This window comes from Scyliorhinus torazame, chromosome 13 (assembly GCF_047496885.1).
Source record: "Scyliorhinus torazame isolate Kashiwa2021f chromosome 13, sScyTor2.1, whole genome shotgun sequence".
Classification (NCBI taxonomy): domain Eukaryota; kingdom Metazoa; phylum Chordata; class Chondrichthyes; order Carcharhiniformes; family Scyliorhinidae; genus Scyliorhinus; species Scyliorhinus torazame.
This window is the reverse complement of record NC_092719.1, coordinates 2595057-2613718: the sequence shown is the minus strand read 5'-3', so window position 1 is coordinate 2613718 and position 18662 is coordinate 2595057. Positions and strand designations below refer to the sequence as shown.

The following is an 18662-nucleotide window of genomic DNA, read 5'->3' as shown; positions in this document are numbered from 1 at the left end:
GTCCATACATGTGGAAAATAAATTTAGACGGTATAAATTGACCATACCACAGATCGGAGAATTTCAAACCTGCACGGGCACACCTACCTTTTGTCCAGCAGATGGTGCTGTTTCTCAATCTATCACTTGCTCTTCATTTTGTCTCTTTCCTTTTCTTCTTTGTTCATCTCAGTCTGCTGCTCTCTCTTTCTTTTCACAGCTCAGTAAGTGAAAGTTTAACATCAGAAACATTGGGTGCGATTTAGCGACGCCGCTGCAGGTCTGGGTGCGATTCAGCGACCCCGCTGCAGGTCTGGGTGTGAATCAGTGATCTCGCTGCAGGTCTGGGTGCGATTCAGCGACTGCCCTGCAGGTCTGGGTGCGATTCAGCGACTCCGCTGCAGGTCTGGGTGCGATTCAGCGACTCCGCTGCAGGTCTGGGTCTGATTCAGCGACTCTGCTGCAGGTCTGGGTGTGATTCAGCGACTCCGCTGCAGGTCTGGGTCTGATTCAGCGAGTCCGCTGCAGGTCTGGGTGTGATTCAGCGACTCCGCTGCAGGTCTGGGTCTGATTCAGCGATCCCGCTGCAGGTCTGGGTGTGATTCAGCGATCGCGCTGCAGATCTGGGTGCGATTCAGCGACTCCGCTGCAGGTCTGGGTGCGATTCAGCGACCCCGCTGCAGGTCTGGGTCTGATTCAGCGACTCCGCTGCAGGTCTGGGTGCGATTCAGTGACTCCGCTGCAGGTCTGGGTGTGATTCAGCGACTCCGCTGCAGGTCTGGGTGCGATTCAGCGACTCCGCTGCAGGTCTGGGTGCGATTCAGCGACTCCGCTGCAGGTCTGGGTGCAATTCAGCGACTCCGCTGCAGGTCTGGGTGCGATTCAGCGACTCCGCTGCAGGTCTGGGTGCAATTCAGCGACTCCGCTGCAGGTCTGGGTGCGATTCAGCGATCGCGCTGCAGGTCTGGGTGTGATTCAGCGACTCCGCTGCAGGTCTAGGGGTGATTCAGCGACTCCGCTGCAGGTCTGGGTGTGATTCAGCGACTCCGCCGCAGGTCTGGGTGTGATTCAGCAATCCCGCTGCAGGTCTGGGTGTGATTCAGCGACTCCGCTGCAGGTCTGGGTGCGATTCAGCGATCCCGCTGCAGGTCTGGGTGCGATTCAGCGACTCCGCTGCAGGTCTGGGTGCGATTCAGCGACTCCGCTGCAGGTCTGGGTGCGATTCAGCGACACTGCTGCAGGTCTGGGTGTGATTCAGCGACTCCGCTGCAGGTCTGGGTGCGATTCAGCGACCCCGCTGCAGGTCTGGGTCTGATTCAGCGACTCCGCTGCAGGTCTGGGTGCGATTCAGTGACTCCGCTGCAGGTCTGGGTGTGATTCAGCGACTCCGCTGCAGGTCTGGGTGCGATTCAGCGACTCCGCTGCAGGTCTGGGTGCGATTCAGCGACTCCGCTGCAGGTCTGGGTGTGATTCAGCGATCCCGCTGCAGGTCTGGGTGCGATTCAGCGACTCCGCTGCAGGTCTGGGTGCAATTCAGCGACTCCGCTGCAGGTCTGGGTGCGATTCAGCGACTCCGCTGCAGGTCTGGGTGCAATTCAGCGACTCCGCTGCAGGTCTGGGTGCGATTCAGCGATCGCGCTGCAGGTCTGGGTGTGATTCAGCGACTCCGCTGCAGGTCTAGGGGTGATTCAGCGACTCCGCTGCAGGTCTGGGTGTGATTCAGCGACTCCGCTGCAGGTCTGGGTGTGATTCAGCAATCCCGCTGCAGGTCTGGGTGTGATTCAGCGACTCCGCTGCAGGTCTGGGTGCGATTCAGCGACTCCGCTGCAGGTCTGGGTGCGATTCAGCGACTCCGCTGCAGGTCTGGGTGCGATTCAGCGACTCCGCTGCAGGTCTGGGTGCGATTCAGCGACTCCGCTGCAGGTCTGGGTGCGATTCAGCGACTCCGCTGCAGGTCTGGGTGTGATTCAGCGACTCCGCTGCAGGTCTGGGTGCGATTCAGCGACTCCGCTGCAGGTCTGGGTGTGATTCAGCGACTCCGCTGCAGGTCTGGGTGCGATTCAGCGACTCCGCTGCAGGTCTGGGTGCAATTCAGCGACTCCGCTGCAGGTCTGGGTGTGATTCAGCGACTCCGCTGCAGGTCTGGGTGTGATTCAGCGACTCCGCTGCAGGTCTGGGTGTGATTCAGCGACTCCGCTGCAGGTCTGTGTGCGATTCAGCGACTCCGCTACAGGTCTGGGTATGATTCAGCGACTGTGCTGCAGGTCTGGGTGCGATTCAGCGATCCCGCTGCAGGTCTGGGTGCGATTCAGTGACTCCGCTGCAGGTCTGGGTGTGATTCAGCGACTCCGCTGCAGGTCTGGGTGCGATTCAGCGATCCCGCTGCAGGTCTGGGTGCGATTCAGCAACTCTGCTGCAGGTCTGGGTGTGATTCAGCGATCCCGCTGCAGGTCTGGGTGTGATTCAGCGATCCCGCTGCAGGTCTGGGTGTGATTCAGCGATCCCGCTGCAGGTCTGGGTGTGATTCAGCGATCCCGCTGCAGGTCTGGGTGCGATTCAGCAACTCCACTGCAGGTCTGGGTGTGATTCAGCGACTCCGCTGCAGGTCTGGGTGTGATTCAGCGATCCCGCTGCAGGTCTGGGTGTGATTCAGCGACTCCGCTGCAGGTCTGGGTGTGATTCAGCGATCCCGCTGCAGGTCTGGGTGTGATTCAGCGACTCCGCTGCAGGTCTGGGTGCGATTCAGCGACTCCGCTGCAGGTCTGTGTGCGATTCAGCGACTCCGCTGCAGGTCTGGGTGCGATTCAGCGACCCCGCTGCAGGTCTGGGTGTGATTCAGCGATCCCGCTGCAGGTCTGGGTGCGATTCAGCGACTCCGCTGCAGGTCTCTGTGCGATTCAGCGACTCCGCTGCAGGTCTGGGTGCGATTCAGCGACCCCGCTGCAGGTCTGGGTGCGATTCAGCGACTCCGCTGCAGGTCTGTGTGCGATTCAGCGACTCCGCTGCAGGTCTGGGTGCGATTCAGCGACCCCGCTGCAGGTCTGGGTGTGATTCAGCGATCCCGCTGCAGGTCTGGGTGCGATTCAGCGACTCCGCTGCAGGTCTCTGTGCGATTCAGCGACTCCGCTGCAGGTCTGGGTGCGATTCAGCGACCCCGCTGCAGGTCTGGGTGAGATTCATCGGCTCCGCTGCAGGTCTGGGTGCGATTCAGCGACTCCGCTGCAGGTCTGGGTGTGATTCAGCGATCCCGCTGCAGGTCTGGGTGCGATTCAGCGACTCCGCTGCAGGTCTGGGTCTGATTCAGCGATCCCGCTGCAGGTCTGGGTGTGATTCAGCGATCCCGCTGCAGGTCCGGGTGCGATTCAGCGATCCCGCTGCAGGTCTGGGTGCGATTCAGTGACCCCGCTGCAGGTCTGGGTGTGATTCAGCGATCCCGCTGCAGGTCTGGGTGCGATTCAGCGACCCCGCTGCAGGTCTGGGTCTGATTCAGCGACTCCGCTGCAGGTCTGGGTGCGATTCAGCGACTCCGCTGCAGGTCTGGGTCTGATTCAGCGATCCCGCTGCAGGTCTGGGTGCGATTCAGCGACTCCGCTGCAGGTCTGGGTGTGATTCAGCGATCCCGCTGCAGGTCTGGGTGCGATTCAGCGACTCCGCTGCAGGTCTGGGTCTGATTCAGCGATCCCGCTGCAGGTCTGGGTGTGATTCAGCGATCCCGCTGCAGGTCCGGGTGCGATTCAGCGATCCCGCTGCAGGTCTGGGTGCGATTCAGTGACCCCGCTGCAGGTCTGGGTGCGATTCAGCGATCCCGCTGCAGGTCTGGATGCGATTCAGCGACCCCGCTGCAGGTCTGGGTCTGATTCAGCGACTCCGCTGCAGGTCTGGGTGCGATTCAGCGACTCCGCTGCAGGTCTGGGTCTGATTCAGCGATCCCGCTGCAGGTCTGGGTGCGATTCAGCGACTCCGCTGCAGGTCTGGGTGTGATTCAGCGACTCCGCTGCAGGTCTGGGTGCGATTCAGCGACTGCGCTGCAGGTCTGGGTGCGATTCAGCGATCCCGCTGCAGGTCTGGGTGCGATTCAGCGATCCCGCTGCACGTCTGGGTGTGATTCAGCGATCCCGCTGCAGGTCTGGATGTGATTTAGCGACTCCGCTGCAGGTCTGGGTGCGATTCAGCGACTCTGCTGCAGGTCTGGGTGTGATTCAGCGACTGCGCTGCAGGTCTGGGTGTGATTCAGCGACTCCGCTGCAGGTCTGGGTGCGATTCAGCGACCCCGCTGCAGGTCTGGGTGCGATTCAGCGACTGCGCTGCAGGTCTGGGTGTGATTCAGCGACTCCGCTGCATGTCTGAGTGCTATTCAGCGACTCCGTTGCAGGTCTGGGTGCGATTCAGCCATCCTGCTGCAGGTCTGGGTGCGATTCAGCGACTCCGCTGCAGGTCTGGGTCTGAATCAGCAATCCCGCTGCAGGTCTGGGTGCGATTCAGCGACTCCGCTGCAGGTCTGGGTGTGATTAAGCGACGCTGCTGCAGATTTGGGTGCGATTCAGCGACTCCGCTGCAGGTCTGGGTCTGATTCAACGACTCCGCTGCAGGTCTGGGTGCGATTCAGCGACTCCGCTGCAGGTCTGGGTCTGATTCAGCGATCCCGCTGCAGGTCTGGGTGCGATTCAGCGACTCCGCTGCAGGTCTGGGTGTGATTCAGCGACTCCGCTGCAGGTCTGGGTGCGATTCAGCGACTGCGCTGCAGGTCTGGGTGCGATTCAGCGATCCCGCTGCAGGTCTGGGTGCGATTCAGCGATCCCGCTGCACGTCTGGGTGTGATTCAGCGATCCCGCTGCAGGTCTGGATGTGATTTAGCGACTCCGCTGCAGGTCTGGGTGCGATTCAGCGACTCTGCTGCAGGTCTGGGTGTGATTCAGCGACTGCGCTGCAGGTCTGGGTGTGATTCAGCGACTCCGCTGCAGGTCTGGGTGCGATTCAGCGACCCCGCTGCAGGTCTGGGTGCGATTCAGCGACTGCGCTGCAGGTCTGGGTGCGATTCAGCGACTCCGCTGCATGTCTGGGTGCGATTCAGCGACTCCGCTGCAGGTCTGGGTGTGATTCAGCGACTCCGCTGCAGGTCTGGGTGTGATTCAGCGACTCCGCTGCAGGTCTGGGTGCGATTCAGCGACCCCGCTGCAGGTCTGGGTGCGATTCAGCGACTCCGCTGCAGGTCTGGGTGTGATTCAGCGACCCCGCTGCAGGTCTGGGTGCGATTCAGCGACCCCGCTGCAGGTCTGGGTGCGATTCAGCGATCCTGCTGCAGGTCTGGGTGCGATTCAGCGACTCCGCTGCAGGTCTGAGTGCGATTCAGCGACTGCGCTGCAGGTCTGGGTGCGATTCAGCGATCCCGCTGCAGGTCTGGGTGCGATTCAGCGATCCCGCTGCACGTCTGGGTGTGATTCAGCGATCCCGCTGCAGGTCTGGGTGTGATTCAGCGACTCCGCTGCAGGTCTGGGTGCGATTCTGCGACTCTGCTGCAGGTCTGGGTGTGATTCAGCGACTGCGCTGCAGGTCTGGGTGCGATTCAGCGACTCTGCTGCAGGTCTGGGTGCGATTCAGCGACTGCGCTGCAGGTCTGGGTGTGATTCTGCGACTCCGCTGCAGGTCTGGGTGCGATTCAGCGATCCCGCTGCAGGTCTGGGTGTGATTCAGCGACTCAGCTGCAGGTCTGTGTGCGATTCAGCGACTCCGCTGCAGGTCTGAGTGAGATTCATCGACTCCGCTGCAGGTCTGGGTGCGATTCAGCGACTCCGCTGCAGGTCTGGGTCTGATTCAGCGAACCCGCTGCAGGTCTGGGTGTGATTCAGCGACTCCGCTGCAGTTCTGGGTGCGATTCAGTGATCCCGCTGCAGGTCTGGGTGTGATTCAGTGACTCCGCTGCAGGTCTGGGTGTGATTCAGCGACTCCGCTGCAGGTCTGGGTGCGATTCAGCGATCCCGCTGCAGGTCTGGGTGGGATTCAGCGACTCCGCTGCAGGTCTGGGTGTGATTTAGCGACTCCGCTGCAGGTCAGGGTGTGATTCAGCGACTCCGCTGCAGGTCTGGGTGCGATTCAGCGACTCCGCTGCAGGTCTGGGTGCGATTCAGCGACTCTGCTGCACGCCTGGGTGTGATTCAGCGACTGCGCTGCAGGTCTGGGTGTGATTCAGCGACTCCGCTGCAGGTCTGGGTGTGATTCAGCGACTCCGCTGCAGATCTGGGTGCGATTCAGCGACTCCGTTGCAGGTCTGGGTGCGATTCAGCGATCCTGCTGCAGGTCTGGGTGCGATTCAGCGACTCCGCTGCAGGTCTGGGTCTGATTCAGCAATCCCGCTGCAGGTCTGGGTGCGATTCAGCGACTCCGCTGCAGGTCTGGGTGTGATTAAGCGACGCTGCTGCAGATCTGGGTGCGATTCAGCGACTCCGCTGCAGGTCTGGGTGCGATTCAGCGACTGCCCTGCAGGTCTGGGTGCGATTCAGCGACTCCGCTGCAGGTCTGGGTGTGATTCAGCGACCCCGCTGCAGGTGTGGCTGTGATTCAGCGACTCTGCTGCAGGTCTGAGTGAAATCTTGTCAGGGCACTGTCTTGGTGCTAGGTTGGCAGTGCCAAGATGCCCAGATGCCAGGTTGGCCCAGTCAGTGTTTGGGCCCCGGGGGTGGGGGGGGGGGGGTGGGGGGTGGGGGGGGCCTTGCCACTTGGAGGGAGGTGAGAAGCGGGTGTTTCCCAGAGGCCCAGAGACAGTTGGGGGATTAATAGGGGGGGGGGCCTGAAAGTGGGGTTTCAGTTGGGACTGCTGGTCAAAATGGCTCCCCATTCTGTGAAAGCCGTTGGAAATCAACTAAAGTGTGTCCTTGGCAGAGAGAAACTCGCCGGGATAATACAAAATGGTAAAGTGCCGTTTAATAGCGAGATGTTCCTCAGCTCTGCAGCCGATGAAAGACCCCCGCAAAGCGGACTTTAACATTTACCCGCTGAATTGCGCATTGCCCTTTGCTACAAACCCAAGGCCCTATCGGCCTATTGGGTGGATGGCAAGGATCCCCCGGCACTATTGTGACGAAGAGGAGAGACGTTATCCCTGGTGTCTTGGTCAATATTTATGCCTCAATCAACATCAGACAGACAGATTTCCTGGACATGATCACACTGCTGTCTGTGAGAAGTATGCTCCTATTGGCTGCTACATTTCCTATTTTACAAATTGAGTACATTTCAAAAGTCCTACATTGGCTGTAAAACACTTTGAGCTGTGTTGATGTTGTCTTAAAAAACGCCATGTAAACACAAGTCATCCTTTTGTATCTTTCTACGGTTTGTTCACTGATCAAAGCAGACCTCTGATTCTGACTTTGTCATTGTCAAGCACTGTATCTAAAACATGTTTCGACCACTCGTCAGATATGATCCGAGCTGAATTAAATCACGTCTGCTGAACATGGATTGTGATTTGGGTCAGCCTCAGAATCCAATCTAATCTGAGCAGAACTTTCAAGAACAAACGTAATTTAATTATAACTTAATAGTGTCTCGAATATCAGTGAAAGATGTAGTCGAATCCATTTAAATTACGTTGAAGAGTTTCACTCTGACAGGTTGACCGATTCAGTTAAAGATAGATAATGGTCAGAGCTTTCTAGCCATTCACACCAGTGGAACCTTCCGGTCCCGATGGACCGATGCACCCCCGCTTGGGTTCATGGCAGCGAGGGGTGATTCCTGCAAACCCTGTTGACGAGGACGGACCAGGAGATTGTCCCACCGGCCAATGGAAGGCCGCGAAACACGCGGCAAGTTACACAGTGAAACGCATCCCGTGCATTTGTCCAGCATTCCAAAATACTGCAGCGAAATGGCTTCACTGCTTGTATGTCGGCAAACACAGCGGACAGTTTATAGGATTTTCTTGCCGTTCGTTAAGGGCGACGCAGGAAACAGTTCCAATCTTCTTGATAATGCTGTTGGATCTTTTTAATTGAAATGAAAAGGTGGATAGTGCCTCAGTTTCACATCTAGAATGTTCTGAGAATGCAGCACTCCCTCAGTACTGCACTGAAATATCAGCTTCACCATAAGATCACAACCTTCCACAAGAGGTCAGAGTAACAGCAACTGAGCCAAGCTGACAGTATAGGCATTGAACAGGACGTGTTCAAACTACAGCAGTTCATTCAGTATCTGTGAAGACAATAGTCTGGATAAGCGTTCATGTACAAAGCTTTCCTCAGACTCAATGATTAGAAATTGAAGAGAATGCAATCAGTAAAAAGGCACAGGGAGATCTTAATTTAAAATTCACAGGCAAACCCAATGAAGAATCTGGAGCAAAATGGTTCAATTAACCATCAGATGCAAGGCATTGAATTTTTTTCGGTCCAATGGAAATGCGGTTGGAGGTTATGATGGTGGGGGAGGGGTATTGTAGGGGTGAGAAAATAGGCAGGGAGCTGACTCATGTTGGATCTTCAATGCATTCCGCCAGTCTGGAGACTTTGCCAGGAGTAAGCAGGGAATGGTGTTGGCTATCCACTCCACAAAGGTGGGCAGCTGATTAGTGCAACTAAGCTCCCACCAAGTGGCCGTTTTGTGCTGGTGTTATTTCCCTGCTGTTAGGGGGCCGCCCATCATGTGCAAAGCTCACCAGCTCACTGGAGGTGGCTTCCTCGTGGTTGACTGGGGACACTGGAGCCGATACCCCAATGACTGGGCTGTGGATGAAAGGCTGCAGTCCCATCTGTTAATACTCTTGTGGCCCAACCAGTTTTGAGCCGTTTGAATTCATGAATTCTATGCAGGCTGCCAAAGGCACCCCCATGTTGAAGTGGCCTCCCGCTTGCTATTCCTGCCTTGGTAGCGCACACCTCTCCGATGGGGATTGCTGGCCCTCTGATTGCTGATTGTGCTTGTGGCCTCGGGGTCTCTTAACTGGATGGCAAGAGGAAGTGGTGAATTTCTAAGCGCTGTGTCCCATAATGCTGCACTGTGGTGTCCCGATATTGTGGTCCTGATGCTCATCAGAAACTCCAGGCCCCAGTAAAGTGAAAGGGGTGAGACTAACCAAGATGCCAGAGGGCCCTGTGGAAATGGAAATGGGAGAAAGTGAGGACCTTCAGTCCTCTTCCTCTTTTGTTTCTTCAATATTCTGCTGCCTCTATGCATTAGAACATACTGAACCCCTCCTCCCTTTACATGAAGACAGCTTTTTTTTCACTTTAAATCATTTTATTCTTGCTCTGGTTTCTCCTATTTACCTTGTTAATTCCCCCTGTAACTTTAAACACCTCAATCAGATTAGAGTTCAATCTCCTCACCCAGAACCCAGGTTTACTCCGGTTCAACACAATTTAATTCCATGTCTGATCCCAGTGAATCAACGCGGGAATTTGGGCAAACACAGAATAACCTGCCAAAGGTGGGGCACGCAAACAGCAGAGTCAGAATTAACATATTTTTTGACAGTGAGATTAAGAGCATTAGTCAACACATCGGCTGAGATTTAATCGTGGAGAAGTCAGGCACACTGATCTGTTTCTTTCATAATTGTGTTCCCATTTTCATGGTGAGTGGATAGGCCCATTAGAACGATCTCTACATCTATTCAGTTTTGTGATATATTATAATTATTAATTACAACACGGTTTATCTGAGGCCTTCAGCTGGATACAAGATGTTTTCACTCTGTCTTGATCACTTCCTTGTTTGCTTCCTGGGTAAGTTTGGCACTGGGAAGGCCTGCCCAGACGATTGCATCACATTGTCATAAAATCTGAAAAAAATATGCTTCAACGCATAATCGAAATATCTGAAAGTGTGCATAATGTTACTGACAGTAAAGTCTGGATTGGTGCTTGTACATCTCCCTAATCACAAGGATGTATTTTGCATCAGTTCACAAGGAGAAGGGAGTTAGCCGAGGGCAGGTGTTGCCATGTATTAAGAGAGAATATCAGAAAACCGCTCGCCCAGCGCCAATCATGTCATCCTTAGGGGCTACCAACTAACTCATGGGGACATTGGGTCAAGAAAGGGAGCTCAGCTCTCGTTACTCAATTGTGGCGTGTCTATAGATGACTGTAATGCAAGTAAAAACATCTGATTATCGAACTTAAACAAATTATAATTGGAATATAAGTTACAGGTGTGATCTTATTTTTATGTTGTCCCAGAAATAATAATGACATCTAAATAACTTTGCCAAATTTTCTATATAAAAGTCTCTTAAACTTGCGACCGATGTGGAAGATTTTTGAGTAATTGCCTGTTCTGTTTTCAGGATGTGACCAGAACTAGTTAAATGGCGTTGATTACCTCTCCATAATTAAGGGTGCCATGGTAGCACAGTGTTTAGCACTGTTGCTTCACAGCGACAGGGTCCCAGGTTCGATTCCCGGCCTGGGACACTGTCTGTGCGGAGTCTGCACGTTCTCCCCGTGTCTGCGTGGGTTTCCTCCGGGTGCTCCGGTTTCCTCCCACAAGTCCCGAAATTCGTGCTGTTGGGTGATTTGGACATCCTGAATTCTCCCTCAGTGTACCCGAACAGGCTCCGGAATGTGGCGACTAGGGACTTTTCACAGTAACTTCATTGCAGTGTTAATGTAAGCTGACTTTAATCAATAAAAATTACTAAAAAATTAGAAGGTGGCAGTGATTGTGGGTATGGGACATTTCCTTGAACAGCTGTACTGAGGGGTAGCGTGGCACAGTATGAGACCTGGGCTCTCGTCATTAACCAGAGTCCTGTTGCTTCATTTTCTAGGTGAAAAGTTCTTTTAATCTTGATTTTTAAAAATATATGTGTTTATATTCCTCTCAGACATTGGAACAGTTTTAAAGGTGGTGAGTGTGACAAAAGAGAATTTGATCGCTGAAGAGGTTGTACTGGAGGAACTCCAAGTGTTTAAGGTAAGGAAACTGTCCTGAATGTCGTTGGGTGAAATTCAACCAGGAGTGTCAGTTTGGGTGAGATCCACACTGGTATTTACCCAAACGTAGTCAATTTTGGGGGCCATGCGGAGTTTCTGCGTGGTCCAGCCCACACTATTTTCAGCACTCGGAGCTGAACCCGTCAGCGAGACCAGCTCCTCCGGGATCAGGCCGTCATTTGGAAAATGTGCCCTGATCCCTAAGTGATCCTGAGAGTTCCTTCACACCCCCACCCATGGACAGTGTCACCCCTGCACACATGGGCATTACCCCACACCCACCCAAGTGAGGACACACTGCTGTGGGGTCGTTACATACACCCCAGTTTCAGACAACCCCACCCACCCCCTTTCTGGCCCACCCCTCTCAGGACCCCCACCATTCTCCCAACCTTTCTGAGGCACCTTCACACCCCCTTTCATCCCCTCTTTCATAGGTATGGCCCCCCTCAGGCCCAACCCATGGCAATACCACCATGACACCTGGGCACCCTGGCACTTGAGCCTGGCAGTGCCAAGGTTCCCAGGTGCCACACAGGGCTCTCCAATGGCTTGGGAGACCCCCAAGTAATGTTACCCCTGGTCCACATTTGTGTGGAGTACCCGGTCGAGGCCTCGCTGGGGAGGCCATTAGTTTCCGGGAGCTGGAACGTGCATATTTAAATGAGCCTAATGAAGCCTAATGGATTTGGATCTCACCCAGAGAGAGCCCTCTCGCGAGATTCCATCGCTTCGTCTTGACACCAAGCCAGGTGCAATAAGGCTGGTAAATCACACCAATTAAACTTAAAACATGCAAACACAATTATAATTGTACCTGCTGCAGTGTGGTAAATTTTGAAACCTTCACTTCAATTTTCAGATGCAATTCAACTAAATGAGGAATGAGGACACGTTTAGCCGCATATTTTCCGATGCTCACAGCTCTGAGAAACACATAGTTATACAACGGCACTCACGTGGGGAACACGAGGCCGAGACAGACTGAGCCCCGATTCCTACACTGAGGAGCTCCGCTCGATGCTACTCCTCATTGTAGCGAGAGATCGGAACTCCATTTATAAAACCCCACAACGCAAACCCCCCCCCCCCCCCCCAACACACTATGGGAGGGTCCCCGCTCCCCCACAAGGCACCCCTGCCCTGAACACCAGCTCACAAAATGCCAGCATGGCACATTGGTAGTGCCCCTGCCAGTGCCACTTGGGCACCTTAGCAGTACCAGGCTGGCACCCAGGTGGCATTGCCCAAGTGGCAGCGGCAGGGTGCCTAGGTGGCACTAGCAGTGCCAGGGTCCAACCCGGCAAAAAGAGCGTGCATCTGGGGGCCTTCAGTCCCCTGGGAGACACTCACATGCGCCGTTCCATCCCTGTTTGTGGAGAGCGGTGCTGAAAGGTGCTCGCCCGAGATCTCCAAGGCAAAGGGGCGAGATCTCAACACCTCAGGTACCTCAGGAATCCGCACATTAAAGTGAGGCTAGCTGTCTCGCTCTAATATGCAGATTTGCTGCAAAGTGATCCTGCCCACAATAGCGAGATCTACATTGCAACGTCTCGCGAGATCGCTTTCATTTTGTGAGGCATTGCGAGCCGGGCAGATCCTGGGATCGGGGTCTCCCGGCTTTTATCGGCCACACTGCGCGATGGCGAGCTGCGTTTCAGCTGCAGAGTGGCTGTTGGATTGCGCCCTATATTTCTTTCTCTTGACCTGAGTGGTGACATCTTGGACTACATACAATAGGTAAATCTTCTGAGTTTATGGGACTACTTTTATTTTAAAATAAAGTGAAAGCATATCTCTGGCATAAACTCCCAAGCAGGTTTTGGAGGAGAGAGTTCTTAAAATCCAAAGTGAAGCCATCTTTCATTATTCATTGCCATCATTGAAAAATGTGATGGCAGTGTACAGAGCACTGTACATGCCAGTGAGCAGAATTCTTTTCTGATGGGCAGTCAAATAACTGAGCTGCTGAAAGCAGTAACTCCAGTGTAACTCCAGTGTAACTGCAGTGTAATTCCAATGTAACCCCAGTGTAACTGCAGTGTAACTCCAGTGTAACCCCAGTGTAACTCCAGTGTAACTGCAGTGTAATTCCAATGTAACCCCAGTGTTCCTGCAGTGTAATTCCAATGTAACCCCAGTGTAACTGCAGTGTAACTCCTGTGTAATTCCAATGTAACCCCAGTGTAACTGCAGTGTAACTGCAGTGTAAATCCAATGTAACCCCAGTGTAACTGCAGTGTAACTGCAGTGTAACTCCTGTGTAATTCTAGTGCAATGCCAGCCTCTGATTCTGATAGCAGTAAAGTGATAATAGCATTGGAAGACAAATGTATGTTGTAAAGACTGGGGCAGCAGGGTAGCACAGTGGTTAGCACTGTTGCTTCACAGCACCAGGGTCACAAATTCGATTCCCGGCTTGGGTCACTGTCTGTGCGGAGTCTGCATGTTTTCCCCGTGTCTGCGTGGGTTTCCTCCGGGTGCTCCGGTTTCCTCCCACAAGTCCCGAAAGACATGCTGTTCGGTGAATTGGACATTCTGAATTCTCCGTCTGTGTACCCGAACAGGCGCCGGAGTGTGACGACTGGGGGCTTTTCACAGTAACTTTATTGCAGTGCTAATAAAAGCCTACTTGTGACAATAAAGATTATTATTATTAAGACATGTCACTGATTGTCATATCCTTTTACAAACTGGTTTGTTGCTTGTGTTGGAGTCAGTCTCTGTTGATGAAAGACTCAAAAACGTTTTAATTTAAAAATTGACGTATAAACGGCATGGCCGGGTTTTAAATTTAGCAGGAAATTTACAAAGGAGTTGCATTTTTAAATAGTTATTTCCTCAGTCTACATTTCAAAGCCGTGATCATACCTGAACATCTCGTTATAATTTAAATTATTTTGTTCAATCTTGAAAAAACTTTACTGTTTAAGCATCCTGATTTATGTTTGGTAATGAATGACTGCAGTGGGAGTTGGCAATATTTCCCTTTGTAACCGGTCACTATGCAGATATAAACTATCTGAGTGCTTTTCAGATCTGTGCTTCCTTCCATTGAAAGACTGCCGGGGAACTTTGACTTACGCACCAACATTGTTGAGTAGATTATGTATGTTCATCCAGAATAGGTGGGGTTGTTGTCACTGTCGACCCACTAACTTTATTCAATTCTCCTGCGGGCTCCTAGATTTATTTAATCTTTCAGAATGGTACCTCATTAAGTCCATTTAACCCTTTACATGTGTTATGAGGAAACAGCTGAATCAAAATATGCCCGTTTAACCTTTCTCCGCTTATTTCTTTAGGGTCCTTCTCCAATATTAAATATGGAAATATCTTCAAAGCAGGTAAATCTTGTGTTTAACTTAATTCATATCCATTGATCATGGGTATTTCCTTTCCAAAAGAAAGCGTCACATTAAGAAGCAGAGGAAACAGTGGTTGATTTTTTTTCTTTAACATTTTAATTACAGCAGCAACTGTATATCGGCTCGAGAGATGGGTTGGTCCAGATGTGGCTGCATCGCTGTGATATCTATGGCCAGGCTTGTGCTGAATGCTGTTTAGCCAGAGACCCCTACTGTGCCTGGGATGGTGCCTCCTGTTCTCGCTATGCACCAGCATCAAAAAGGTGGGTTGCAACCAGCTGTATTCCACTCGTTACGGTTAGGAAGAACCAGAAAACTCTCATTTCATATTGCTTGGATTTATTGACTGCCGTGGGCCGTTTATGTTTTCCCTCAGAGCTGCACTTCTTGGCTAACTGCCAGAGATAATTCAGTTGCTTGAAGGAAAATCCACGATATTTTACTTCTGTAGCATGAACACTGACTCTTATCTCATTCCAAGTTTTCTTGAAGTGACTTAAAAGGCAAACATTTCCAGAGTGATAGTCGCTCAACCCCTTCTGCTTCCTGACTTCAGATCCTCATATTCCTACAAACATTGTGTGTTGTAAAGTAACACATTCCCACATTTTCTCAACTTTTCCAAAGTTACAGTCTCTTATTTTCTGGGTGTCAATAGTAATTCAGTGGCATGACAGAGTCCACTTATTCTTTGGAAAGGCCCAGATAACGAGGATGAGATGACTGTCAGATGCATCCCACCTGAGACCTCCTTCAAACATGCTTCCCAAAACCGCGATTGCTGCAAGGCAGTGAGGGTTGGGAATCCCAGTGATCCAGGGATCCAGAGACTGTATTAAAAACCTATTTGATGAGATCAGCTACCTAAGCAGAGGTCAAATATGATACTCCCTTGATTGCCCTAACTTCACTGAAATGTCCAAATCAGCATGATACACAAGCTGAACCGTACCAAAGCTGTAAATCACGTCTCGTTCCGTAGACAGCTATGTGACCCATCTTCTGAAAAGCTTCACTTCACCCCCTGCCAATGCAGGGGTCGACATTGTTACTAACTCAGTAGAAACCAGGAACTTTAAAATAAATAGTCGAAATCTGAAATCCCAGTTATTTACGAAAGAATGAATCTACAAGATGCCATGGTTTAAAGCAGAATTTGTTCTACTTTACAAGAGTCAGACAAAACAAACACTAAACAGTACCTAAAATAACCACCTCTACTCTAACACCCAGAATCAACATAAGTTAAAGGTAAATTAACGGGCAAATTGTAGTTAATTCCAAACTGTAAATGACACATTAAATGGAAGATACAGTTAGGACAGATCTTACAGATTAGCTCAACAGTCCACACAGTATACAAGTCTCCTTTTAGTCGCAAAGTTTTTCAAAAGTCTCCCTTCTTCAAAGAACAAAGAACAAAGAAATGTACAGCGCAGGAACAGGCCCTTCGGCCCTCCAAGCTCGTGCCAACCATGCTGCCCGACTAAACTACAATCTTCTACACTTCCTGGGTCCGTATCCCTCTATTCCCATCCTATTCATGTATTTGTCAAGATGCCCCTTAAATGTCCCTATCATCCCTGCTTCCACCACCTCCTCCGGTAGCGGGTTCCAGGCACCCACTACCCTCTGCGTAAAAAACTTGCCTCGTACATCTACTCTAAACCTTGCCCCTCTCACCTTAAACTTATGCCCCCTAGTAATTGACCCCTCTACCCCGGGGAAAAGCCTTTGACTATCCACTCTGTCTATGCCCCTCATAATTTTGTATACCTCTATCAGGTCGCCCCTCAACCTCCTTCGTTCCAGTGAGAACAAACCGAGTTTATTCAACCGCTCCTCATAGCTAATGCCCTCCATACCAGGCAACATTCTGGTAAAAACATTCATGAAGACTTTCAGGTCTTCTCCTGGCAGGAGTTAGTCTGATCGTACACAGCAGTGTACAATCAATACATTGTCCTCCCCACAAATGACGCATGTTTGTAGAACTTCCTCAAGTCAGTCAGGGTGGTGTAGATCCGCTAATGTCATTATCAAGTGACAGAACCCGCTGTAGAAAATTATTCTCAGCTTCTGGATCTGGCCTCTGTCTTCTTCAACTTGCCTGTACTGCACAACTGGACTCATCAACTGCTACTACCCAGCTTGGGTTGAACTGTGTCCTTTCATCAACAAGATTCTCTGGCCTCCCTGTGACGTGTCACTCAGCGGCGGGAGGTAGCCAGCCATTAACCGGCGGTGTGGGATCTTTCCTTTGCCTTTCTATCTTCTCAGCTCCAATGAGCATAGGCCCAACCTACTCAACCTCTCCTCATGAGAAAACCCCTCCATATCTGTCCTCAACCTAGTGAACCTTCTCTAGACTGCCTCCAATGTCAGGACATCTTTCCTTAGATAAGGGGAGCAGAACTGTTCACAGTATTCCAGGTGTGGTCTAACTAGTGCCTTGTGTAGTTTCAGCAGAACTTTTTATACTCCATTCCCTTTGAAGTAAAAGCCAACATACAAAAACAAATCATTAATGTTTTGATGTGATTATAGAGTCTTTCTTAACGTGAACATTATATAAAGGCTATTCAGGTGTCCAAAGATGCACTGAGCTTTGTTCAACAGCGGATTGTTTGGTCATTAAATGTCCCAATGCAAACTGGCCGAAGTCGAATATATAATCATGCTCAGAAAGAAAGTGAAGAAATATTTGAATCAGTGAAATTTAAAAGAGCACAGTGACAGGGGAGAACATGGATAGCTCTATCAGGGAGCTAGCACCGATATTACAGAGCAAGTGGCCTCTTCTTTTGCAATATAACCCTATAAAACATGATTTCACTTCAGGTTGGAGTTAGTCTTGTAATAGCTTCTAATACTTCTTTTAGAAATGTCTCACATATCCTGGTTTCATGGTGCTCATAGAACTGACAGACAAGTTACCCTACCCTTTTATATTGCACATATTCGCAACTCTCTCACCATAGAAATATTCATAGATCTGTAAATATAGAAAACTTATAAATATTTATTAAGAACCCTGCGTGAAGGTACATGGTCTGCAGTGGAAAGCTTAACCAAGGTTGAAATGAGGAGAGCAGACAAGGCAAATTGAGTGGTAGCCATTAAGTGATGCATGATTGATGTAACAAACTATTTATGCTCCATATTTTATGGGAAAATTTTGTTTTTAAGTCAATGTGCGAGTGACCTCCATTCATCATAATCCTGTACATGCTAGAACATAAGGCAATAGATAAATAGCTATTAATCATTGAAGAATGGGTTAATGAGTCTCTGCAATTTGACACACCAGGCTGATGGTAAAGGAAGTGTAATAAAATAACAGATCTTATTAAAACAGGGAGTGAGTTAACATCTACGAACTGCAAAACTACTTTGCTTTTGTGACTCCCCCCTCACCTTCTGTTAACTGATCAAGGCAAGTTTTTTTGCAATGAATATTTCATTGGCATTCATGATGTTTGCACAGGCGGACTAGACGTCAAGATGTGAAGCATGGAGACCCAATAAGTCAGTGCTGGGATCTGGAAGAAAGTGAGTGTTTTTACACCTTTTACTGTCGCAGTTGTTTTGTAAGAGTGTTTTGAAGGAAAAGTCAATAATTTTGTATATGTTAAAGCACAGCAAAAAACAAATAGTTCGAGAGTTCACCAGTGTACACAGACTGTTTAATTATTCTGAGGAATATTAAATAGTCTAGAATTCAGGGACTGAAATTTATTGTGCAGCTTCATTGTCCCTTATTCCCACAGCACAAGAAACAATGTCACGTGCAGCAAATCCAAATATTAGGAGCTGAGAGTCAGTGAAAGTTTGGCTTACATTTTGATCATTTTTTAAAGCAATAAATGAATATCTTGTGCAAATTCAGGAACCCTTGCATGTATTAGTCAAATATTTAGTTGTAAGAAAAAACACTGAAAACCTCAAAACTCTGGGACTCTGAAATGTAACCTAAGCTGACCCTCCTGAGAGTAGAGAATATTTCAATAAAAAAGGGGTTTAAGTCATTTTTCAAGAGAATTAGACTTGAGGCATGTTTTGAATCGCGCTGACTTCAGGAAATTCAGATGGTGATCATGACGGTGTCACAGGTTCAGAGGAAGCTGGGATGGAGGCGAGCCCTCAGGCCTCCCAACCACCGCTGCATGCTGCCCATGGATGTGAGTTCATGCTCACACTTGAACAACACCAACCAGCTTGAAGTTTTAGAATGCCTTTAATGTAGTCCCGTGCACCAAGAGACAATGCAGCAGCTTAATCAATGAGTTTCTAATCACCAGCCATGCTGATCATGGCCATTTCTCCAGAGAAAGTGAGAGAAACAGGAGTTCTAATATTCACAGTACTTTCCGTAATT

The 18662-nt window shown here is 50.6% G+C and overlaps 1 protein-coding gene across 3 annotated transcripts in view; it reads left to right on the top strand.

Moving 5' to 3' along the window:
- The window catches only part of LOC140387805 (semaphorin-3D-like), a 482389-nt gene that overhangs the window by 383907 nt on the left and 79820 nt on the right, over positions 1–18662 (top strand). For all 3 annotated transcript variants that reach the window (XM_072470941.1, XM_072470940.1, XM_072470942.1), the window contains 4 exons: positions 10808–10896; positions 14222–14263; positions 14390–14547; positions 17772–17836. In XM_072470941.1, the coding sequence (XP_072327042.1) occupies positions 10808–10896; positions 14222–14263; positions 14390–14547; positions 17772–17836 (354 nt within the window). The remainder of the gene's footprint in view (positions 1–10807; positions 10897–14221; positions 14264–14389; positions 14548–17771; positions 17837–18662) is intronic.